The sequence below is a fragment of the Podarcis raffonei genome, chromosome 16 (genome assembly GCF_027172205.1).
Source record: "Podarcis raffonei isolate rPodRaf1 chromosome 16, rPodRaf1.pri, whole genome shotgun sequence".
Lineage (NCBI taxonomy): Eukaryota > Metazoa > Chordata > Lepidosauria > Squamata > Lacertidae > Podarcis > Podarcis raffonei.
This window is the reverse complement of record NC_070617.1, coordinates 25,989,981-26,016,020: the sequence shown is the minus strand read 5'-3', so window position 1 is coordinate 26,016,020 and position 26,040 is coordinate 25,989,981. Positions and strand designations below refer to the sequence as shown.

Here is a 26,040-nt window from a genome sequence, read left to right as displayed (position 1 = left end):
TGATGGGACCATAGGCTGAGCCTAGTGGATCAGGCCAATGGCCCATCTAGTTCCTCTTCTCACAGTGACCACCCAGGTGCCCCAAAGTGAACCCAGAAAGCAACTGTGGTTTCCAGCAACTGGTATTTATAAATTTTCACCAAGTCAAATTTTAAAGAATAAAACAAGGATGAAGTGACTGACAGCAATGTTTTTCTTCCTCACGCCTTCTCTATACGCAGCTGGGGGTGTGGAGTTTTATAAGTTGTGTGTCTTTGTTTCTTTTTAAAAAATAATTTTTATTAAAGATTTTCTTAGTTTACGAAAGTACATGCATTGTCTCTTTTTTCAGGTTGTGTTTCTTTGTTTCTCAATTTGTTCCTTTTACATGGTTTTGTATGTATTGTGGTATTTTATGAATTATGCCTTGCAGTTATTCTATTGATCAATTATTTTTCATAATTGTTAAGAGTGAATTTCTGTTTAATGATCATTTGCTGATGTTTCCAGAGTTAATTTTACTCTGTGCTGTTACATGCTAATAGATTATTGAATATTACTTTATTTGATATAAGTCGTTCCATTTTAAAGTTATGCTTTATTATGACTTTTTGTATTTAATCAGATTATTATAAGCTGTGTGTTCTTTGTTGTATATTTTGTTGCTGTCAACCAGCTTGTGTATAGCAATATAGAAAGGCAGTATAGTCATGCCTCGGGTTGAAGTAGCTTCAGGATGGGTATTTTGGGGTTGCGCTCCGTGGCGACCCGGAAGTAATGGAGCGCGTTACTTCTGGGTTTCGCCGCTCGCACATGCGCAGACGCTCAAAATGAGGTCATGCGCGGAAGCGGCGAATCGCGACCAGCGCACATGCAGACGCGGGTTGCGTTCGCTTCAGGATGCAAACGGGGCTCCAGAATGGATCCCGTTCGCATCCAGAGGTGCCACTGTATGCAAATTAAAAGTGAAAAAATGAAATCAAATGTAAAAACTGAACAGGAAAATGGGTACCATCTCCAGGAATTGCTCAGCTGCTAGCCCCAACAATATGAATGGGAACCTTGCAAAATCCTGTTTTTGGCTAGCTCCTCTTAATTTCACTGTAGCTTATGCACAAGGAGTGTGGCATCCCAAAAATGCTCTTTACATTGACATGTTTCTTGTTGCTTTGTTCTATTCTCCCGTAAGGTCTTCTAGCACGCTAGAAAGCTTCTATTGTGCCGAGAGTTGTTGTCTCCACATGTGTGTGTGCTGTTATTTCTTAAAGGAAAGTTTTGTGTAGTAGTTTTTTTTACCTGCCTCTCCTTGTCTTTCAGATTGACCCAAAGGTTGCATTTCCCCGCAGAGCACAGCCCAAGGTAGGTACTTGTTTACAACTTTTGAGAGTGACCTCCCCCCAACCAATCATACAGATGCTTTGGGGTCATCAAACTTTGGAACCGCTTCCTTGGCCACCAGGCAGATGCTGGGTGCTGGAGCTCTCCCTCTTGGGTTGATGTACAGATGAGCCCTGGACTTTTCCAGCTCCTTGCAGCTGAAACCTCAATGTTTTTAGAGCATGCTGGTTATTGGGTTTATGCCTGTTGTTTCAACCACCAGTGGTCTTCCCTGATGATGGAACAGAGATGGAAACTGCACAAGAAGCACCTTTCAAAGCGGGACTCCTCACCTGGGTCTACTTTGCAGTGCTCCCGTCTGTCAAATGTCCCTTTCTTTTGAGTGTCCACACTTCATTTTTTAAACTTCCCCGTGGCTCCAGTTTGTGTTGGTCTTGCTTCTTTTGGGGATTAAGATGTCCACTTGCATGCACTAGAAGCTTGGCTGCCCTCTTCTTAAGTAAGACCTTTGTCCTTGGCTCCTGATTCAAGGAAACACTTTTATAAGTGACCCAAAGAGAAGCTTAGAGGCAACTGCTTGAACTGTGACCTGCTGCAAGCTTGAATGGTCTATATTTTACTTTTTACTAGAAACCAAAGGTTTAACCCAGGGATCGGCAACCTAAGGCCCATGAGCCACAAGCGGCCCACGGGGGTCATTTAACCGGCCCGCAAGCCACCTGCTTGGCGAGTCCCTGCGCGCTGGGCTAAACCAGCGCAGTCCAGGGACTCGCTTCTGCAACTCTGAAAATCGCATCTGTGCACGCGCAGATGCCGGAAATCATGGGTGCATGTGCATGAGCATGCACGATCCGGCCCACAGAGGGATCTCCACTGGAGTGAACCAGCCCAGGTGAGGCAAACCTTGCCGACCCCTGGTTTAACCATTTGGGTGCAAAATGGTGGCTTCAGCAGGGGTGTGGGGTGTCAGACAACCCCGTACAGCAACCTGTGATTCATGTACTGGGCCTGACCTGAATGAGTTCAGGAACCTGTGGCCCTCCAGAGAGCGAGCCTCATTTAGCAATACATTGGCTTGCACGGTGGTTTGCGAAAGTTCAAAGGGACAAGTCCTTGCTCCAGGGGACTAATCATCTAGAATTTGACATTGGGGGGAGGGGAGGGAGAACTGAGGCAGGAGCGAAACGAGGAAAGAATATGCAGTTAGCTTGAGTTTTATTTTGTTGGGTTCTAGCTTCTCTTTCCCTTGCTACAGACGCTTTACCTGCTGACATCCCCTCTTCTACCCGACTCTCAAAAGACCCAATTTTCATGCTGCTCTTAACTGCTTTTAATCAAAATGTTAAAATATTGCATTTAAAGCTTGTGAACTGCCCAGAGAACATACGCCATTGGGTGGCCACAGAAATGTAGGAAGTAAAATAAAGGCACTTTTTCTGCCCTTTGCCCTTGGGCTTGATGCACAAATGAAGAGGGTTGGGTGGATGGGGGAACCCAAGGAGAGGGAACGTGATGTGTGCCGGCCAGCAAAGCAGGGATCAGGGCAGCGAGTGCTCAGGTATCCCAAGTAACCAGCACCACGAGCACATGGTTGGAATTGGGTTAATTCCATTAAGCAGTTTTGGTGACAGAAGGCGCTTTGCTGTTTGGGCGGGCTGTTCTCTAAGGCTTGGAATTGCTGCGGATTAGCTCTGTGCACTCCTTGGGGTAATTAGGAGCATGTGTTTCTTGCAGAGCGGGGATACAGCCATCCCGGGGGGGGGGGAGGGCAGCAGTGTGAAGAGAGAGCCTATTTGAAAAGAGCATCCCGGGCCCCTTCTGAGATCAGGGAGTTCTGCAGGGCTGAAGGGACCAGGAAGATGTACAGAGAAGTCTCTTTCCACAAATGCACTTGTCCTTTCTGAGCGTCTCAGAGTGAATGTTCTGCCAGCCATGCTTGGGGTGTGTGTGTGTGTGTCTGCCTGTCTGTCTCTCTTGCTGTGACTTAACAGCACTCCTGCATCAGATGCAGGGCCTTGTTGTGAGTCTCAGGTGGAAGGGAGAAAACACACACACACGGCGCCATAGTCCAGCAGTTCTCCTATGCAAGTCCTGCTGACGTGAATGGGATGAGCTGTTCAAAAGCACCCTGTTTAAAAGCTGTTCAAAAAGAATTTAATGCGTAGGCAAAGAAAGCAAAGCGGCGGGGGAATAAGTAGTTTGCAAGCAGACATTTCATGCAAGGGGTGTCACAGTGAAAATTCTGGATGAAGCGAAGCTGAATTCGGCAAATTGTATAAGTTATGCAGATTAAATTTCTAGGCTGCATAGCTCCCTGCAATGCAGAAATCTCAACTAAAGCTAAATTATTCTGCATAATTTAATTATTGGGAGGGGCAAAGAGATAAGCAGAGGTCACCAAAGCACCACCTGTAACTGCTGTAAAGGTTGTTCATCACATCTAGCACTTATAATTGCACAAGGCAGGAAACCATCGGAACCTTAAGGACTGGAGCTTGGCTTCTTGATTTTTTTTTAAGGGAAAAAGAATATTTGGTGGTGTTCTTTTCTCAGGAAGCAGGATTCTTAATATGCATGGGATAGTGGCACATGGAAATATCTTCCTTTAAACCTGCACATAAATCACGGGATGGTGATAGACAGCATATTTTCTTTAGCTGGCAAAGTGAAATGAAGTTTTTGTAGTTTTGAAGGAGTGGCCCTTTTTGCTGTCCTGCTGCCTTCTTGTCCTTCTGTCTTCTAGATGGTGACACGGACCAAGAAGATATTTGTGGGCGGCCTCTCCGTGAACACCACCGTGGAGGATGTGAAACAGTATTTTGAACAATTTGGGAAGGTAAGTGCTTTGGGTCCAGTTAAGCAGAAAACTGCATCCCTCCTCCAGGTATATCTAAACTGCAGCCATAACCTGGTTAGCAGTCTGGGAAATGTAGTTCAGTCAGTGGAGGCAGGGAGGTGTTAGGAAGCAGAATTTTCAGTACTCTCACCAAACTTGCAATTCCCAGGATACTTTGCAGGGAAGCTGTGATTGTATAAAACCAATATTACACCTTTTGGTGTTTGCTGAAGGAAAGGATTAGGAAATGCAATGTTTTCCTTGCTAAGACATCCACAGATAGCTTGGTGTTCTGTCAGCTGACCTGGGAAAAAGCTGCCTGGCCTGTTCTTCTGCCTTTAAGACCAGTCTAAAGTGCAGAAGTCAGCAGGTGATCAGTGGTACCACTTCCTGCTAATCACCAGAGCTGCTACAAGGACTGCTTGTAAAGTTGGCGATTCCAGCTTCACGGGAGGTTTATTTTAAAGGTGTTTTGCCTTTGGTTGCCTCACAAATTCACAGAACGTGAAGTAACCCGACAAGTCAATGCTCCCTCTCCAACCCAGATTCTCCTGAGATGAGGCTGAGGACTAGTGGCATGGCCAGTTCATAGTTCTAGGTGATTTGTATTTTCATTAGAGCCCTAAGCCATGTGATCTTCAACTAAGTTTGAAGTTCTGACCCTAAGAGTCATCCACTCCTAAGCCTTATAGTTGACTGAACCCCTTCCACACTCTTCAAATAGTCTCTCTCTCTCTCTCTCTCTCTCTCTCTCTCTCTCTCTCTCTCTGCCCTTCCCCAAACAATTAAGTCATTTTGGTGCCTGAGATGGAAAGTGGCCCTCCCTGTTACTCGATGATGATAATAAATTCAGCTTATTGGTTACTAGACACATAAGGATTCTCCAAACAACTCAGAAAATGTTAAAAGCATAAAGCATGACATGAAATCAGAAAAAAGAACAATGCGTTCATGAAAAGCCGTACAGTAATCCAGCTGAACAGCACCAGAATCATTCCATCAATAGGGAGCAAAGTCATGATAATCCTCCCAGTGCCTCAAGTTGTAAGTTTTTAACCTGGCGCTGAAAGGCTGTTAATTAAGAGACCCCAGTGCAGGGCTCAATCATCCAAGAAGCTCTTCCGTGAACTTGCACAGATCCCCCGGTGAATTAAGTTCCAGGGATCAGACCTGTTAGCCTCCCACACTGCCACCACAGTCTGATACCTGTGGTGGTCATCTTCCCTTTCTGGGCGTCTCCTGCCCTCTTATCTTTCAGAGACCTGTGATGCCACCTTATCCAGATTTCAGTTTCATCTAAGTTGCTCCCCAACTCTTGGTACCTTTTTTTTTTAAAAAAAAGTTCTTAGTCTTCAGCAACTAGCCCAATTGCCTGCTTTTGGTTGTTGGGAGCTGAATCTGAGCCAGAACATTGATGCTGTGTGAACTTTTTTTGTTAATGCATAGCCATCCTATTTTGCTTTTTTATTTTATAAACCTATAAACATTTTATAAACATATAAATAACTTCCAGAGCGTGGCTCAGCCTTATCCCCCAACCTGGTACCCTCCAGATACTTTGGATTTGACAATTCCCATCAACCGTCAGTGTTATGCGCCATGCTGGCTGATGATCTGAAGGGCATCCAGTTGGGGAAGACTGGCATAAAAACAATATAGTCATCAAAATACAGTCGTACCTCGGAAGTCGAATGCCTTGTGAGTTGAACATTTTGGCTCCTGAACGCTGCAAACCAGTGAAGCGAGTGTTCCAGTTTGTGAACGTTCTTTGGAAGCTGAACATCCGACGTGGGTTCTACGGTTCCGATTGGCTGCAGGAAGCTTCTGCAGCCAATTGGAAGCCGCGCCTTGGTTTCTGAACATTTTGGAAGTTGAACAGACTTCCGGAACGGATTCCGTTCGACTTCTGAGGTATGACTGTAATAAGAAGTGGTGGAAAGAATAAAACAGCAGGTCAAAAATACAGTGCCAAAACAAAAAATGGTTGGAAAAGTAGAAAGGTCTTTGTCTGGTATGCTGTGAGTGAGCCTCCCTTGAGAGATAGTTGCCCAGGCAGGGTGTCATAGGAACACAAGAGGAACATACGAAGCTATTTTATACTGAGTCAGGCCATTGGTCCAGCTAGCTCAGTATTGTCTGCACTGACTGGCAGCAGCTTTCCAGGGTTTCAGGCAGGGGGTCTCTCCCGACTGTACCTGGAGATGCTGAGGATTGAACCCGGGACCTTCTGTGTGCAAGGCAGATGCTCTGTCATTGAGCTCTGACCCACCATTAGTCACGCTCCTCTATTCAGAGAGTGGGTTGGCTCCAGTAATGGGCCTCCGAAAACGACCTTAATCCACCAGCAGGTTGTCCTTGTGGCACAAGTCCCAAGTGGCGTGTAGTGCTTTAAAGGTGATCTGCCAACACTCTGAATTCTGCTCGAAACCAGATGGTGAGCTCTGTCAACACTGGCATGGTGATGTGGTCTTAATAGCTGGTCCCAGTTAGTAACCCAAAGCGGATGTGTTTTCAGGTACTCTCTTCTGTACAGTCTTCAAGGGCAGCCCCACAAACATTTTGCATATCTGTTTTCCTGTTATGGTCTATTAATAGCTTGTTCCAGTGTGAAGGATTATGGGGGGCACTTTAAAAGGGCTCAGATGGGCTAATTCTAGCAAGTAACCATGTGCCTTTCTATAGCCACCAGGGTCTTTTGGGGGTGGGGGATAGACCCAAGCTTGTGAATGCTTGCTAACTGCTGCCTGGTGATTCTTAGCTGAATGCAGGAGAGCTAAGTGGGAACCTTTTAAGGGTTTTAAGGGAAAATCATATAATTGTGCAGTTGGAAGGGACCCAATGCAGGAATCACACAACTGATGGCATTTGATGTTAGCTGCTCTGAGCCCGGCTTTGGCTGGGGAGGGCAGGATATTTTTTATTATTATTATTATTATTATTATTATTATTATTATTATTATTATATTTATTTATTATTTTGTGAGGTTTGTGAAATCCCCACCATTGTCTGTCCAACCCCACTCACAGGCTATGGGGCGGTGTGCCTCCTTGGAAGTGAATACAGTTCAATCTGTGGAACTTCCTTCTGAGCAAGTTTTTTTTTTAAAAAGTTCTTCAGGATTCAATGTGAAATGCATATTTATTTATTTTTTAAAAAAGAAAGATTCTAGCAGAGATGAGACACCACTATCTCTTCTCAAGACCCTCATCTTTTTTTAATTTACTTTTACTGGTGTGTTTACTTACCATGGTGTGATGCATTTGGATAACTATTCAGCCTTGTTGACTCAAATGGCATAGGGTAGCCTTAAAAATAGTCAGAAACGTTGGGGTCAAGGTATTATGAGTACTCTTTCTGAGTGTAGGAGGCCATGGGAGGAAGGTTTGCTTAATGTAGTTACTACCTACTTTTGATGACAAGAAAACTGGTAACTGGAGGAGGATGGGAATCGCAAGTGAGGAGGGTTGTTGCTGCATTCATGTCCTGCTTGTGGGCTCCCCATCTGGTTGGCCACTGCGAGAACTAGCTGGGCCATTGTCCTGATCCAGCTTCAGGGCTCTTTCTAACGTTCTTAACTGGGGTTGATGCCTTAACTTTCAGGGAGGGAGAGGCACATGGTGAGAGAGACCGCCTTGTTCCCCACAGGCCCTCTTGGGTGCTGAGATCAGCAGAGGGGATCCTCTTAGTAGATTCAGATTCTTGGGGTGATGGTGGTGGCTTGGGCCAGGGCCTTCTTGTGGTGGCCCCTAAGCTGTGGAACTCCCTCCCCACAAAGGTGCGTCTAGCGCCTTCTGGGGAATGCTGAAGACGGACCTCTTCATCCTGGCTTTTGACACTTTGGGGTGCATGTTTTTAAGACCCACTTTACGTTTATGATCGTAACCTGTTTGAAATTGTTTTTGAATATTGTGTTTCAATGCTGTAACCTGCCCTGGGGCTGCAGGGTGTGAAGGGCGGGAATTAATAATACTCAAATTGGCATGATCCAGGAGGAGCGGAACCACACCTTTGCCCGGGGGCTTGCTGTTTGCCCAACTGCTGCCCCATTTCAAGTAGCTGTAATCACAGAAAAGTAGAGTTGGAAGGGGTATCCAAAGTTGCAGGAATTATAGCGTAGTTGTCTGTGCAGGAGACGAATCTTCCCGAATGTGGGTTTGAGAGAGCCCACAGCCCTTTTGCTTTCCTTCCTTTGCCCCTGCTACACATCCTGCTGAACTCCTTACAAAATTACTTCCTGGGGCAGGCGGCTCAGGCGTTTGGATGGCATTTGATACTTGGCAGCTGCTGTCGGCCTTCCCTCCTGGCCAGGAGAGCCAGCCAGCCAGCCAGCCGCTGTTGCACGTGATTCTGCGCCCTGTGTGGATCCTAAGCTCTCTTCTATGACGTTGCTTCCACAGAGCCCTCCCTTATGTGGCCATGGATGCTCTTTGATCAGTAGTTGGCAGTGAAGGGGGCACCTTCGTGTCCCAGCATAGATCAAAGGTACAGATATACAAATGTGTAGTTTCCCCCCTTCCTCTCACTCCCCCCACTCCCCTCTGTCTTCTGGCTCAAAGAATCACAAAACCAGCTTCACCCTTTTCGTCTCTGTTGCTCGCCTAGTCTTGCCCAAAGACTTTTGTAGATAGTTTTATCATTATCTGTATAGTTAGACTTAGATGTAGGAAAAACAATAATAATAATAATAATACATTTCAGCTGTTTATAGTGATTTTTTTTCTTTTTTACCCTTTTCTTTCCCACTGTTGTTGTGTTTTAATTTTTTTGTACGTAGCTTTGAAGGTCGCAGAGTGTAGATGACCGCGGTAGCACATGTGTGTTAGCAACGCTCCATTTTCATATCCACTTCCAAATCATATGCTTAGCCAATGAATGTAGAACTTGAAAACAGGTTCTTTTTTTGGGCGGCGGGGAGAGAGAAGTGGCTGTGTGTGTATATCTCCCCTGCAGCAAACTGATTTCAGAATTTGCCTCTGCCAGCAGCAGCTTGGTAGTGAAAGGATTCTACAGGACTTTTCTGCACGGAGCTCTTTCTTGGCCTAAGTAATGTATGAATACATGGAACAGGTGGGTCAGGGTTTAGCGGAGAGCTGGAATCAGAAGCCCATCCCTTGCCCAAACTTCTGGTTCATGCTGATTTGGTATCAGGATAGACCCTTCTAAGGTGGCACAAAGGTATGTGGCCTCGTCCAGCCTCTGAGACCCAAGTATGTATTTATTTATTTCATGTAATTCATACACCGCTAGACTGTTTTAAAAAACCTCAGAGTGGTTTGCAAAGAGAGTAAAACAATAAAACTATCAGTAAAAACAACTCTTTAAAACATTCAAAAGAGAAAATCGGCAATTAAGAGAAAACAAGATTTAAACATACACCAACATTCTACATGACTGGGTAGGCTTATCTATAAATAAAAATGTTTCTAGCAGTACTGTACAGTGAAGGTGCCTGCCTGATGTCAATAGGCAGGGAGTTCCACAGTGTTGGTGCTGCCACACTACAATATTTATTTCTTACAAATGCGGAATGGGTATTATGTGGCACATGTAGCAGTGCCAGTTCCGTAAATCGAAGCAGTTGTGTGAGCATATTTGGGGTAATGAGATCTCACAGGTAAACTGGTCCCAAGTTGTTAAGGGCTTTATATACTAACACCTTGAACTTGGCCTGGTAGCAAATTGGCAATCTACCACAGCCAATCAAGTGCAATGGAAATCCTACGTGAAACCTTGAAGTTACATCACTCCACAATGCTTATTTTAATTTATTACCCATTCTTTGCTCTTAAGGTCCCAGGCACGTGCCAACAATTTAAAAGACAGCTTAAAAAACAGTTTTTAAAACTTGTAGCTATAAAAAGAAATGCAATCATGAAAATAAGGTGGATCCTGAAAATATGCATCTCAAGTCCAAAGACCAGGATAGAGGACCCCTCTGGACCAATGTTTATTTTTTAGTGGGTGTAATTCTGCAACATTCCATTGACACAATAACAGTGCATTAGAGGTGGATTTATGCAGGACTGATCACACATCGTTCTGCTTTATTAGCTGACCTGTGATGTTTCCCCCAGCTTTATTGCTGTCTGGCTGTGTGTGTGCTCTATAGTGGAACTGAACAACAACAAAAAAGCAACAACCCTAGAACATTTGCAATATTAAAAAGTTGCATGATTTCAGCAGGAACTTGCAGGACATGCACTGATTGTAAAGGAAGCAGTACGACCTACCTGGAACTTCTGCAGGTGCAGAGTATTGAAAGTGGATTGATGGCCTTTGGCTAAATAGTAAAGATTAGAGCACTGGAAGCAGAATTACTTAGAACCACCCTGATACCATTGTGAGCTCTGATCATAATGGATGCACAAGAAAAAAGGATGCCTGGAAGGACCCCTAGGCCACGAAGCTAAGGGCTGGCTCAGTCGCTGTTTCTCCCCTTAAAATTGGAGGAACAAATTGGATAAATTGAGGCTCTGCCCAGTCCTTTATTTGGGGATGAGTCACTCCAAATCCTCCATCTCCTGTATAAGAGGAGAAATTTGAAGCAGTTTGCAATTGAAGCCAAATCTTTCAAATTTGCAGTATGCAAAGCACAACTTCCCTTGGAAACCAACACTTACCTGAATTTTGTGAAGCAGTTTTGCAACCAAAGAGCTTTTATAAAGAATGCATACATAGGGGAAAGTGTGCATAAAGATGAAGGAGTTAGTGAAAATAACATACAGAAATGCATTGCATTAGGGAAATCTTGCAAAAATGTGTACAATAGTCAAAACTGCATTGTAAAGGTGTTTGTTAGAAGAAATGCACACTAAAATACTGATGAATTTAAAAGAAAGGAAGAAAGGAGCAAATTGCTGCAAAATGTGGAGAGCTGAAATGAAGAATGAAGAAGAATAAGAGACTGAGCGAACCGAGATTGACAGATCCTTCCATCTCTATTTCCGTGAATAAGAAGTGTCAGTTCCTGGCAGTTCTTGCAGGAGAGCAACCCACTGCTTAGCCTGTAAACCTTGCTCAAACTCTGCTTCCTTCTGTTGGGGGGGCGGGCAGATGGCTCAGAGGATGGTCCCAGGGCCTGCCTTCCAATTCTGCTGCTGAAGATGAGCAGGCCGGCCCTCTAAGCTGCTTGGCTAGGAGCTATAAGCAAGCTGCTCTGAGCTCCTTGAGGGAAAATCAGGGTAGAGCAATCAAACTAAATATATATAGTGGACTGTCCAGAGCTCCGGTGAGACTGATCAAAGCAGCAAACCCTGGGAGCCAGTTTCTGACAACGACCTGTCATCTGCCTACAAAATCCACATGTGACTGGGGGTAAGAAGCAGGCATGCTGGAGAAATGTGCCAACTAATGAACGGCTTCAGATTACTCGAGTAAGTGAGCCAAGTCACTGCAAGGGAATTTAAACACACACACACCTCTCGTTCTGCACTGACCCCTCCAGTTCCTAAGCACATGTAAAATCCAGCATGTGCATCAGGGGAAAAAATTAGAGAAGTCTATGGGTGGGTGTAGGAGAGAAGGACACAAATTCTATGGTAGTCAGCAGAAACTTAACTGGAGGAAGAAGGACCACCAGCTTTCCTTCCAGGGAGCATCAAATTGCAGCAGCTTATGTGGGATGTCAGGAGTCTGGGGTGGGGCTTAAGTCCTTTAGAAGGTATGTAGGCATGCAGGACTTAAGGGTCCCCCGCAGCCATGAAAGGAAGTAGTCAAGTGCACCACCAGCTCCTGTGATTGGCCAGCAGTATGACCCACCTGGATTGGCTGGTCCTGGTATAAAGATTATGTGAGAATCTTGGCTTTCCCCCCTCTTCACCTGGTCAACAGCATGGATCCAGCTGCCAACTGAAATCTGATTTGTTGGGCTGGATTTTGGTGTGTCTTTCTCTCTCCCACCCTTAATATGAGAGAGCACGGTTGACATGGTGAATTGGATGCTGCCTTGCAGGCTGCTCAGCCATCCTAAAGCAGATGTTTCTCTTTTTGGCATTTTTAAGGGCACTCTCCCTGACAACCAGCTCACAAGGGAAAAGTCATTGGCCTTTGTTTTAAGGTCAGGTTTACAGAAGGGTCTTTATTTGCCTGCTTTCCCTTCTCCCTGGAAGAAAACGCCGCTCAGTTATCTCATAGAAGTATTGACAGATTTTGCTGAAACTCTGGAAAGGAGAGAAAATTCACAGAGGGTGATGCACCTTCCTTCTCCCCTCCAGTTTTGCTGGATTTTTAATAATCCCACTCAGCCACACACTCTGGAAACTGGAAAAGGACCGATTGGTTCTTGGCCAGCAGTGGTTTGCAATTTTACATCTATATCATAAATGCCTGCTTCTAGATGAGACCATTTCTAATGGCAGGGGAGCATTCACTTCTATAACTGAATATTCCCCCAAACTTAAATACTTTTTGCGCATAGAGAACTTTCAAGGGTTAGAACCCTTCTCCTTCTAGTTTTCTATAATATATTCCTAAGCTCATCGTCTCCAGATATTTTAGGCTAAAGCTCTCATGCTCCCTAACCATTGGCAGTGCGGGCTGGGGGCTGATGGGAGTTGTAGTCCAAAAAATCCAGAGAGCATCAGGATAGGGAAGGCTGTGCGTGTATATATAGATATAAATTTATATATTGCTTGATTGTAAAACAACAGAAAACCTCAAAGCGGTTTACAAAAAGAATGAAACAATGAAATTATTTTAACCCTGTTAAAAACAACTATTTAAAACATTTTTTAAAAATCAACAATTAGCTAAAAAGCTGATTAAAGTACATGTCAACATTATTATCGATGTGCAAATAGGCTTCCCTAAACAAAAATATTCTTAGCAAACACTGAGAAGAATACAGCAAAGGTTCTTGCCTGATGTTAATAGGCAGGGAGTTAGTAAGTGTAGGTGTTGCCATAGTAAAATACTAAGTTTTTACAAATGCAGAACAGGTATTACATAGCACCTATAACTGTCATGTCTGCAGATTGGAGCAGTTGAGTAGACGTATATGGAGTAAGGTGAGCTCGCAGGTAAACTGGTTCTATATAGTGGGGAAACTTGTGGTCATCCAGATGTTTTTTGGAGCACAACTCCTGTCATCCCTGAATATTGGGCCATTGAGGCCTGGGTTGATGGGAACTGTAGTCCAAAAAACATCTGGAGGGCCACATGTTCCCTATCCTTGATCTGCACAAACAGGCAAGGAAGTAAATGTCTTTCTCAGCTATGCTAAATCTATACATTAAATAGATTACATGTACCTCCGGAGGTATATCTATTTCACGCATACACTCTATACTAAGTCTGCAGTGGCACAGCTGAGGCAAAGTTTTCCTTCCTTGCCTGTTGTTTGTGAACACATGTCCTCCAGGGATGAAGAGGTGGGGTTGCTCCCTCTGGGTGGTGTGTTGAGCCTGCAGCTATAACTAGGTGAGAGACTTGGTTGCAAGGAAATTATTGTTCACGCCTGCTGCTACTTACCTTGCCCCGTGAGATACCTCCTCACATTGGAGAAGTGGCACATCCCTGCATGCTTCTGGGTCTGTTCCGCTCTCCTGCGATGCCTCCACCCTCCAGGCTTGAACATGTAAACCTGCTGTCCTTCCATTGGACTACAGCTCCCATCAACCTCAGCATCGTATGGCCATTTTGGCTGGGGCTGATAGAAGCTGCAGTCCAAAACAGCTGGAGGGGGCACCAGCTTGGGGGTGACAGGTACATAAGAACATACGAATAACTGCTATATCAGGCCAATGGCTCGTCTGGTCCAGCATCACAGTGGCAAGCCAGATGCTCCATTGGGAAACCTGCAAACAAGAATTGAGCAACAAGAGCACTCTTCCTCTCCTTCGGTTTCTAGCAATTGGTATTCACCTGCATTACAGCCTCCAGCTGTGGCGGCGTCATGACTAGTACAGTGGTACCTCAAGTTAAGTACTTAATTTGTTCCAGAGGTCCGTTCTTAACCTGAAACTGTTCTTAACCTGAAGCACCACTTTAGCTAATGGGCCTCCTGCTGCTGCCACACCGCCGGAGCACAATTTCTCTTCTCATCCTGAAGCAATGTTCTTAACCCGAGGTAATATTTCTGGGTTAGCGGAGTATGTAACCTGAAGCATATGTAACCTGAAGCGTATGTAACCCGAGGTACCACTGTAGCCATCAATAGCCCTCTCCACCATGAATTTGTCTAATCCTTTTTAAAAGCTATCTAGGTTGGTGGCCATAACTGCCTCCTGTGGGACTGAGTTCCATAGCGGCATGAAGCTGTCCTGTTCTTCTACCTTGAATCTTAAACATTCAACTCCACTGGATGTAAATAATAAACAAAACACAGTAGCCGTGAAAGGAGGTTTCCTCCTCCCCGCAAGATAAGTGATTCTGGCCTAGTTTTCTCTGTGAGAAATAAATCTTGCAGCTGGGGCTTTGCACCATGGCACGCTCCTCCGTTTGGAAAGCCCCTCTGTGCAGAAAGCTACCCTAGTCCTTTCCCTGACATGCTACCTCAATGAGTGCAGTCTGGGTTTTCTGCAAAGGATCATTCCATCGTTTATGTCCCCTCTTGTTGTGAAGTGGCCCGGCTCGGATGCAGGTTTCATCCGCCTCAGTGGGCACTAGGCCTCTGCACTAGATTAGAGATCCCTCCCCCCCCCACACGTTCTAAAAATAAAATGCAGTGCACTTCCTCTCCCCCCCCCCCCACCTGACTCAGAGTTCCACCTCCAGATAGGATGTGAAGGTGGAACGGAAGTGAGGCTGAGGAGGCGTTCTGCTATTTATACCCTCTGTCTCTATAAGCGAAGGCCTCTCTTTCTGAATATGCTCTCTGCCTGTACTCCTCAGCGGCGCTTTCTACCAGAAAAGCTTTTGGCTGGCTTGCGACGCCTACGGCAAGGAGTGGCGGGGTGGATTTTATTTGGGAGAGACGAGACACAGTTAGTAAACACCCTCCTGCCGCCGGCTCGTGGATGTTAAATCATCTAATAACTACACGGTGCTCTGTGGCTCAGCCTTCCCCCAAGCTGGTCCCTTCCAGCTGCTCTTGGACTACAACTCCGATCAGTCCCAGGCGCTGGGAGCCGTAGTCCAAAAGGGGGGACTTTGAATTTCCAGAAGAAGAGAGCCTAGATCACCATGATGGTCACTTCTCTATAACTAGACTACAGTGGTACCTCGGGTTAAGTGTCTAATTCGTTCCGGAGGTCTGTACTTAACCTGAAACTGTTCTTAACCTGAAGCACCACTTCAGCTAATGGGGCCTCCTGCTGTGCCGCCGGAGCACGATTTCTGTTCTCATCCTGAAGCAAAGTTCTTAACCTGAAGCACTATTTCTGGGTTAGCGGAGTCTGTAACCTGAAGCGTATGTAACCTGAAGCGTATGTAACCCGAGTTTTGTACTGCAAAACTGGTTCTTTGAAACTCTGGGAAGCTGCTGCTGCTGCTGCTGCCGCCAGTCAGTGTGGACAGTATGGAGCTGGATGGACTGACGGTCCACTTCAGTATAAGGCAACTTGGGGAGGGATGGAGCTCAGGGGTAGGGCATCTGCTGTGAATGCAGATGGTTCAATCCAAAGCAGGGCTGGGATAGACTCCAGCCTAAAGATGGATGCTGGCCGGTGTAGAAAGTATTGTGCTAGGTGGGTCAACAGTTCCTAAGCTTCCTGTGTTCCTAAGCTGTGGCGCTGACCCGTAGTCTGGTGGAACGGACTTGTGACTGAGCTGAGAGCTTTGCACAGTGTGTGCGAGGGCCGACAGGGCCTCCCTCGTAGGAGGCTATTGTGTGCCTGGAGGAGGAGGAGGGAACGAGTGGCCCTGGCTCTCCCTCAGGAGGCCCACAAGGACCATCTCCTCCATGAGGAGGGTCTGTCCCCAGCAGGGATGCCTTTTGTGTGGCTGTTGAGAAGCGCTTTTTTTTCCCTGGGAGAGAGAAAGAGAGAGCATTAGAGCTGGCGCTAATCTGATCCAGCAGCTCGGATTGGAGGGGCCAGGGTTGCCACAGCAACCAGGCCCCAAGAGAAGCCATCCCCAGCCAGCCTCTTTTGTTCCGGGGCGTTGGCAAAGCCAGCCACTGCGGCGGCGGCGGCCTCCCTCCGGAGAAGAAAAGGGCTCTGGAGAATGGGGCCCAGGGGAGCAGCGGGGGTCTCCCCCCCCCAGCAGAGGGATCTGCCCAAAGAGGCACCCAACGGGCAGCCGCTACAATAGCCGCCCGCCGGGGGCTGCCACTCACACTTAGCGCTTGCCCGCCTGAACTTGGCGGCTCCGCCATAATCCCGCCTCTCCCCTGCCCTGGGTTTCCATGGACACCGGAGCCTATTGAGGACACACATTTTCCGCCTGTGAAATTGAATGCCCACCCGGTGTCAGGGAAGGCCTCCCTCGTCAATGGGGACGTGCTTGGAGAGCTCGAGGGGGGGAGGGGGGAGACCGGCTGGCTGGCCGTTCCCAGGGATGCTCCTGTCCACCATCTTCTTCCCTCCTGGCTTTTCATCCCAGGCTTCTTTGATGCAGTGGAGGAGAGGGCCATTCATGCCTACTAGCTGTGATGGTTGTGCTCCACAGTCTGAGAGAGCAATGCTTCTGAATACCAGTTGCTGGAAGCCATGGGAAGGGAGAGTGCTCTTGTGCCTGGGTCCTGCTTGTGTGTTTCCCCCGTAATGGGCATCTGGTTGGCCCCAGTGAGAACAGGATGTTGGATCCAGCAGGGCTCTTCTTAAGTTTTATGTTCTTATGCAACCTGCCTCCATTTCTCCAGGGCTTAGTGTGCCCGCTGACCACTTTGTGGAAGATTTGGAGTTTTCTTAAAACTTGCCTTCCTGTGAATAAAAAAACGGAGAAGTGTATTTTTGTGGCGGTTCAATTCCTCCGAATCTGCACTAGAACACAGGGCCCTTTTCTAATCATTATCAAGAACTCCTAACAAATTTTATGTCCTTAATTCAGGGTCCTTTGGTTCTGCAGAGTCTTTCTCCTTTGAGGGTTGGAATTGTTCCTTCTCTGCTGTTTTATGTGGTCTTCCCAGCCTACAGATTATGTTTTTTTAATACAGAAAGACAGTGGTTTTTTAGTTAGGTCCTAAGGAGGGTGACTTTTTCAAAGACAGAGTTTCCTTTCTACAGTTTCTTGCCTCTCGTCTTGGGCTTGTTCTTTGAGGGTATCATTTTGTTACCTGAGCAAAGAAGAATTTTAGTGAGTCCCCAGGAAATCAAAGAGGTAGACAAATAGGTGATAGTGGTGATGATGATGATGATGATGATGATGATGATACCACCATATGTGAAGGAGTACCACTTCCTCCAGAACAGGACTGAGACCACAAAGGTGTTAGGTGACTGAATGTGCACAGTGTTGTGTAGTGGTTAGAGTGTCTGGCTAGACCAGGGTTCATATCCTCCCACTCAGCTATGAAGTTCACTGGGTGACCCTGGGCCATCCACACGCTTTCTGCCTGACCTACCTCACAGGGTTGTTGTGAGGACAAAATATTGGGGACATGGAGTGAGAGCCTGGTATGCCACCTTGAACTCTTCTGGAGAGGGCCCACCCCCCAGCCTTGGCAGAATGCCCCGGTGGCACTGGAACCGGGAGGGTTTTGCCCCTGTCCTCGGCACACGTTAATGCCTGCTACCTCGGGGTTAATCAGGCCGGAACAGCAAGTGCCCTGTGCTCTATCCCTCTGCCAGACGCTTCTACTCGAGACGCCCGCTGGTAAAGTGGATAATCTCCTTTTCTCTCTTGCCCTGCTTTCTTTGCCCAGCGCACGTCAATCTTGAAACCCTTGCAACGTTGACTGCCAGGCTTGCCAATTGACAGCGGCCCTGACCCTGAACACAGAAAGCCCATTGTGAGCACCTTCTCCCTCTCTCCACCCCCCACCTCCTTCATCCTGGCCTGCTGACGTTATGGAAGGGCAGTTTCTGTGTCCTCCTGTGACACAAGGTAGACAAGGAAGGGGAGCACGGTTAGCAGTCCTAGCGAGACCCTCCTCAGCTTCCTTAGCCTCCTCCTACAGGGATGGAGTCAGGCTTCTGGTCTCAGGCCAACTGAAGGGGCCAGCAACCCAGTTTTCAGGAACGGGCCCAAGGGTGCCGACTGTATAACTGCCACGCTCTGGTGCCTTGGTTCCTGATTCCAGGCTTTCGCCTCCATGAAAGACCTGCTCTTTTGCAGAATCATGCCACTTTTCAGAAGAAGCATGTGGACCATTTGGCCACCGAACACTCTGAAAGTAGGGCAAATATGGTGATTATTGCTGAGGGATAATTCATTAATAGTTACTTGCTTGAGTGGGTCAATGCATATCAGTTTGGAAACAGAACTGGGCTATCCATTTCCAGATAACTTCAGTTGGGCCTCCAGGTAGGGCTGGGAAATGTCTCTGACTTGAAACCCTGGAGAGCCACTGCTGGTCAGTGTAGACCAGGGGTAGCCAGCTGTGGTGGTCTCCAGATGTGGTTGTACTATAACTCCCATTAGTCCCAGCCAGCCTGGCCAGAACATCTGGAGGTCACCACATAGGCTACTCCTGGTGTAGACAACACTGGGCTAGATAGACCAATGGTCTGACTCGGTATAAGATAACTTCCAGCAGTAGAGCACTTGCTTTTCATGCAGAAGGTCCTGGTTTCCATTCCCAGCATCTCCAGGTAAGGGCTAGGAGAGACCTGAAAACCTGCGATGCCACTGCTGGCCAGTGTAGAGAATATTGAGCTAGAATGGATGGATGACCTGACTCATTAAAGGGCAGCTTCCTATGTTTGTGCTTAAAATAAGGTCAATGGTTTCTACATAAATGTAGAGGGCTGCTTTGGCTTGCAGAAAGGATATCGGCTTTAATATTTTTTTTTTTAAAGAGAGATTTAAAAAACAAATGACAACCACCCAGTATGGCCCAGCAAGAACCTGTGAGCTTTCAGGAAATAAAGGGTATGTAAGGGTTACTTGCAAGTATCAGCCTGGGTGGGAGGGAATAAGCGGAAGTGGGGGGGGGGTTGGAAGAAGGAATTAGCCTTCTCAAGATCCTAACAGATTATAGTAAGCATCCTGGATTGGGGAGGGGTGGGAGGGATTAGGGTGGTGAGAGATGTGTGCTGTGAGGTTAATTGTCAGCGCTGCCCAAGGTCCCAGCTCACACAAGACCAACGCTGCTTCTTGCTCAAGTTTAAAAGTCTTTATTGAAGTTCAGTCTCATTTCCAGACGTGCAGCGCGCAACGCTACATCTATCCGTCAGACCGTAGAAGTCCCATCTGAATCTCCGCCCCCCTGACACCAGCTTAAGATTCTAGCTTTACTCCACCTTTTCCTCTGTTCCTTCTTTCTCTGGGTCCTTCTGCTAGTCGGAGTCTCTGCCCTCCGAGATTCTTCTGACGCTGATTCTCCCGACTCCTCCCCCCCCCTCTTTCGGGCTTTAGGACCTGGCTCCCAATCCGGGTTTTCTGCTGTCCCGCGCTCCTCCACATTTGAACTTGGCGCGCGCGCGCAGCCTCCCACTTTCCTTCTGACCGTTACACTTGTGTCACTGCTCCCCCTTTCGGGGAGGCTAGCTGGACCTGGCCTTCCCTCCTTCTCCCCACTCCCCGATGGAGGAGAAGATGGTCCTGACTCACGTGACTCTTCCCCCCCACTGTGCTCTGGTGGGGAAACTGGCCCTACTCCTCCGCTACTCCTTTGGGACTCCCCTCTGGTTCCTTGTTTATGGATCGTCCCCTCTGGGATTCGCCTCGCCCTTACCATAGGCGCCCTCTCCTGGGAATCTTCTGATTCGCTGGAGAAGCTCATGGAATCTCTCGGTCCACTGTCATATTCCCCTACGCTCCCCTCTGATTCCTCTCCTCCGCTCTCTATCTGCTCTCTCCCCTGCTCTTCTGCTCCTGAGCCTCTGACATCCATCCCCCCCTCGAAGCCCCCCCTTCCCCCCTCCCCCTCTTCGGGTGCGGGTTCCAGGTGCTCCAGCGCTGGGGGTGTGAGTGCTGGCTTCTGTTCTCTCCCCCTGGTGTGCAACCGGCCCGCGGGATCAGGCCCCCCCACGATGGGTTCGTCGACGTCGACTTCCCCTGCTTCCATTTCTCTGCTGTCGTGCTCAAAACCAAGATCCTCCCCCCACACGTCCATGTCCTCCTCTCCACCCGGTCCCTCGGGTGAGGCTGTGTGCAAGGGCCCCCTCAGCAGTTCCCTGCTCCACCCCACTTCTGGTTGAGTGTCCCACCAATAGGAGCGGTCCGTGGCAAACCCCGAGAGCGACCCCTCCGGGGAGCTCATCCCTGGCGTCGGCTCCTCATCTGAGGAGAAACCTTGGAACGTGCTGGCTGACAGTGTGGGTGTGAAAAGCCAGTCGCCGAAATACTCCGCCGGCATGGGTCTGTGTGGGAAGATCGAATGGAACTCGTCTTTGAGATAGTGCTCCTCCACGGCGTAGCAAGGCACCCACTCGTTGGCGCTGGCCGGAGTACCCTCCCTGGCGAGGAGATATTCAACTCCCTCTTCCCCCCATCTGGAGTCCAAAATCTCTGTGACCTCGTTGAGTGGCGTCGCCCTCTGTGGTCCCTCCCCTGTTGGCGATGGGCTACGTGGAGCTGGTGCGTTCCCTGGCGCCTGAAACCTGTGGGGCGCCTTGTAAGGCGTGAGCACTGACCTGTGAAAGACTGGGTGCATTCTGGAGCCCTCCGGGAGTGTCAACCGGTAGGCCACTGGATTGATTTGTGCCGCGACCTGGTAAGGTCCCAGCTGCTTGTGTCCTAGCTTCCTCTTAGCTAGCGTTCTGGCCGGCACTGCCTGAGCTGCTAACCAGACCCAGTCCCCTACCTGTATGTCTTCCCCAACCCTCCTGTGCCTGTCTGCCTGCATCTTGTAGGCGTGTTTCGCGAGTTCCAAGTGCCTTCGGAGTTGCTCATGGACCTCCTGTAACTCTGCGGCTAAGTGCTCTGCCCCCCGTGGCTCCCCCTCTGCCTCGGTCTCCAACCCCGGGAAGGTTCTGGGGTGGCGCCCATTGTTGGCGAAGAACGGTGTCACCCCTGTAGACCCGTGCTTCGTGTTGTTGTAGGCAAACTCGGCTAGCGGTAGGTAGTCCACCCAGGTCGAGGGCTGTTGATTGGCGTAGCATCGCAGGTACTGCTGCATGATGGTGTTGACCCTCTCCGCTTGTCCGTTGGTCTGCGGGTGTCGTGCCGACGCTAAGTTGATCTTGACGTTCAGGATGCCCAGCAGCTTCTGCCAAAAGTTCGAGATGAATTGGCGACCCCGGTCGGACAGGATGGACCGCGGCAGGCCGTGAGCTTTGAAAACGTGGTCTATGAACAGCTTGGCGGTCTGTTCCGCTGTGGCCACCTTCGCGCACGGAATGAAATGCGCCATCTTGGTGAAGAGGTCTACGACCACGAGTACCGCTGTTTTGCCGCGCGAACTGGGCAGATCTGTAACAAAGTCCAGGGCCACTTTCTCCCATGGTTCGAGCGGCGTCTGCAGCGGTTCCAGCAGACCCGCCGGCTTCCTGTGTACTGGCTTGGCCCTTTGGCAGGTGTCACACCTGGAAACGTAATCCGCAACTTCTCCCCGCACCTTGGGCCACCAAAAGTCCCTGGTGACTAATTCCGCCGTCTTGTCCTTGCCGAAGTGCCCAGCGCTGGGCGCGTCGTGCAGCTGCTGCAAGACTCTCGCGCGAAGGTCGTCTCCCGGTACGTAGAGAGCCCCTTTGCGGAGGAGTAGTCCGTCGCGTATCTGGAACTCGTCGTCCCTCGCTGTGCCGTTTCGCACCTCCTCCATCTTGGATTGCGCAAACGAATCCGCCTGTAGCGCACGACGGACTGCGTCCAGGTCCACTGCGGCTGAAGCGCACGCCCACACCTCTGGTGCGAAAATGTGTTTGGCCGCTGCCGGTGCCGCTTCCTCGAGATACTGCGGCTTCCTGGATAGCGCATCCGCCATGACGTTGTTGTCTCCCGGGATGTATTCTATCCGGAAATCGAAATCTGCAAAGAACTCCGCCCAGCGGATGTGTCTCTGGTTCAGGAACTTCGCCGTGCGCCAGTACTCCAGGTTCTTGTGGTCCGTGCGAACCTGCACTGTGTGTCTGGCTCCGACGAGGAAGTGCCGCCACGCCTTGAAAGCAGCATGAATGGCCAGCAACTCCCTGTCCCAGATGGTGTAGTTCTGCTCCGACGTGCTGAGCTTCCTGGAGTAGAATGCGCACGGTCTCCAGTCCCCTTGCGGATCTTGCTGCAACAGGACCGCCCCCACCGCTCTGTCCGAGGCGTCCGTTTCAACCCTCATCGGTTTGCTGGGGTTTACGTGTAGCAGCTGTTCTTCGGACGCGAAGAGACGCTTGAGCCTCCGAAAGGACTGCTCCGCCTGGTCCGTCCAGGTGAACTTCTTCTTCTTGGAGCTGAGGGTGTCCGTGATGGCTGCTGTCTCCTTCGCGAACCCCTTGATGAACTTGCGATAAAAGTTGGCGAAACCGACGAACTTCTGGACCTCCTTCCGGTTGCGCGGGCTCTTCCAGTCCAACACTGAGCGGACCTTGGCGCTGTCCATGGCAAGTCCCTTGTCGGACAGCTTGTAGCCCAGGAAATCCACCTCTGTCGTGTCGAACTGGCACTTCTCCAGTTTGGCGTAAAGTCTGTGCTCCCGTAGTCTTTGCAGGACCTCCTTGACGTCCTCCTCGTGCGCCTCCTGCGAGTCCGAAAAGATCAGGATATCATCTAAGAAGCAGACGCACTTCTTGTAGAGGAGTCCCGCTAGCACGTGGTGCATGAAAGCTTGGAAACAATGGGAGCCATTTTGGAGACCAAACGGCATGACTCTGTATTCATAGGTTCCTAAAGGCGTAAACATGGCTGTCTTCCACTCGTCGCCCTCCCGCATGCGTATAAGGTTGTAGGCCCCTCGTAGATCCAACTTGGTGAAGATCCGCCCCTTCCTCACCGTCGCGAGCAGGTCGTCAATTTTGGGCATGGGGAATGCTGTGGGCTTTGTCCTGGAATTGATGATTCTATAATCCACTATGAGCCTCCGTTCGGGCGTGTCTCTCTTCTTCACGAAAAACACGGGACTGCCCCCCACTGCTTTGGATTCCCGGATGAATCCCCGCTTCAAATTGCGATCTATGAACTCCCTGAGTTCTTGCATTTCGTCTTCAGACATGGAGTACAGTTTCCCAGTCGGCAGCGTCGCCCCTGGCAGGAGGTCAATCTTGCAGTCGTAGGGTCTGTGGGGAGGCAGCTTGTCTGCTTCCTTCTCGCAGAAGACTTCCAAAAAGGCCTTGTACTTGTTGGGCACCGCTTGCACCATGCCTAGGTGTAGCTGCGGTGCATCCTCTTGCCCCTCCTCTTCCTGGCAGGTCTGGATGCAATGCGCTGCGCAGTAGGAAGAGCAGAAGGTCAATTGCCGCTGGTACCACGCTAATGCCGGGCTGTGCCTATCCAGCCAACTCATGCCCAACACTATGGGCGTGTCCGACAGGTGAGTGACGTTGAAACTGATGACTTCACGGTGGTTCCCAATTTGCATCACCAGAGGCGGTGTCTGCTGTACCACCTCTCCTCCCAGTATCTTCCTGCCATCTACTGTGACAACATTTAGGGGCGTCGTGGCTGGCAGGAGTGCTATGCGATGCTGCTTGACGAAGTCCAACCCTACAAAGTCTGCGTTGCTACCAGAGTCAATGGTAATAGGGACCTCCAGGGTGAGCCCATCGGGCAGCTGGAGCGATGCAGTGAGTTGCACCACTGGTTTGGGTGGGAGGGGGTCCGTGGGCTGCAAAATCTCTGGGGACTGCTTCACTGACTCGCCTGGTTGAGCCCCAGTGCCTCTGTCTCCAACCAGGCTCCTCCGTTTCCCTGGGGCTGCTCCTCCTGCTGAATTGCTCCTTTAACAGTTGCTGAGGCTGCAGTGTGCTTCTGGAGCCTCTGGGGACACTCTTTGGCCATGTGCAGTGCACTGTCGCAGATGTAACACTTCCTGCTCCCTCTAGGAGCCTTCGCCTTGACTGCTCCTGGTGTTTGGGCTCTGCTTGCTGTCTGAGCCCTTGCACCTCCGATTTCCATTGGCTCCTCCCCCCTCATCAGAGCAGGCGTGGACTGAGCGCGCTCTGTCTCTCTGGGTAGGAAGGGAGTCGTTCTAACTGACGTGTTTGCTCTTCCCCCCTGCTCCCTGCTCCACGGGCGTTCTTCCAGGCGCACCCCAATTGCGAGCGCCCTTTGGACAACTTCTGTTGTATTTTGGGGTCTCTCTCCCCTCGCCAGCTCATCTTTCACGGCTCCATTCAGCCCCTCCCAGAACAGATCCCTGACGGCAGCTGAGTCCTTCTGCCAGCCCAGCACATTTACTAACCCAAAAAAGCGGGAATGATACTGGCGCACTGTCGCTTTTCCTTGCCGCAATCCATGCATTTCCCTTCTAGCGACATCCACATCCACCATTGATTTAAAGCAAGCGTCCATGGCTCCAATAAAGGCGCTTGAATCTTTGAGGGCGGGGTCATTTTCGCGTAACAAGGTTCGCAGCCACGACTTAGCTTCCCCATGCAGATGAGTGATTATGAAACCCACTTTCTCCTCCTCATCTCTAAAATCTTTCCGAAGCAAATTGAGCGCGAAAACTACTTCTGCTCTGAAGTTAGGGTACTGCTGCAGGTTCCCGTCAAAATGGGTCACCAGGCTTGCCCCCCTTTTCCCGAGGGCAACTCCCTCCGGCTTGGCTCCCAGCTGCCCCTCCTTTCCCCATTTGTCCCACCTGGCTTGCAGATCCTGGCAGAGCGCAGCTGTTTCTCCTTCTTTTTTCTTAGACGCAGCCAATTCTGCGTAGAGCGTTGACACCGCTTCCTGCAATTGCTTGATTTTTTCCTCTGTAGTCATCTTTGCCTATCTTCGTGAGCTTGCAGAGTTTTTAGGAGATGGGACTTACTGTCAGCGCTGCCCAAGGTCCCAGCTCACACAAGACCAACGCTGCTTCTTGCTCAAGTTTAAAAGTCTTTATTGAAGTTCAGTCTCATTTCCAGACGTGCAGCGCGCAACGCTACATCTATCCGTCAGACCGTAGAAGTCCCATCTGAATCTCCGCCCCCCTGACACCAGCTTAAGATTCTAGCTTTACTCCACCTTTTCCTCTGTTCCTTCTTTCTCTGGGTCCTTCTGCTAGTCGGAGTCTCTGCCCTCCGAGATTCTTCTGACGCTGATTCTCCCGACTCCTCCCCCCCCCTCTTTCGGGCTTTAGGACCTGGCTCCCAATCCGGGTTTTCTGCTGTCCCGCGCTCCTCCACATTTGAACTTGGCGCGCGCGCGCAGCCTCCCACTTTCCTTCTGACCGTTACACTTGTGTCACTGCTCCCCCTTTCGGGGAGGCTAGCTGGACCTGGCCTTCCCTCCTTCTCCCCACTCCCCGATGGAGGAGAAGATGGTCCTGACTCACGTGACTCTTCCCCCCCACTGTGCTCTGGTGGGGAAACTGGCCCTACTCCTCCGCTACTCCTTTGGGACTCCCCTCTGGTTCCTTGTTTATGGATCGTCCCCTCTGGGATTCGCCTCGCCCTTACCATAGGCGCCCTCTCCTGGGAATCTTCTGATTCGCTGGAGAAGCTCATGGAATCTCTCGGTCCACTGTCATATTCCCCTACGCTCCCCTCTGATTCCTCTCCTCCGCTCTCTATCTGCTCTCTCCCCTGCTCTTCTGCTCCTGAGCCTCTGACATTAATAATACATATTTTTTTAAAAAAAAAACAAACCTCACCCTCCCCTGCGCTGTACAGGGCTGTTTCAGGAAGAAAGACAAGGGGAATATGTATATTTTCCCTTTTCACACTCTGCAGAACCTTCCTGGCTGTGTAGATACCTGCCTTGAATGTGTGATAGAAATGGTTAGTAAAAAATGCAGGAAGCAAATGTCTTAGGGGTTTGGGGTGGCATTATTATT

General features: G+C 49.2%; 1 protein-coding gene across 7 annotated transcripts in view; it reads left to right on the top strand.

Annotated features, from left to right (window-relative positions):
* MSI1 (musashi RNA binding protein 1) overlaps nt 1-26,040 on the top strand; it is a 62,890-nt gene that overhangs the window by 21,924 nt on the left and 14,926 nt on the right. For all 7 annotated transcript variants that reach the window (XM_053368035.1, XM_053368040.1, XM_053368037.1 and 4 more), the window contains exons 5-6: nt 1,297-1,338; nt 4,061-4,153. In XM_053368035.1, coding sequence (XP_053224010.1) covers nt 1,297-1,338; nt 4,061-4,153 — 135 coding nt within the window. The remainder of the gene's footprint in view (nt 1-1,296; nt 1,339-4,060; nt 4,154-26,040) is intronic.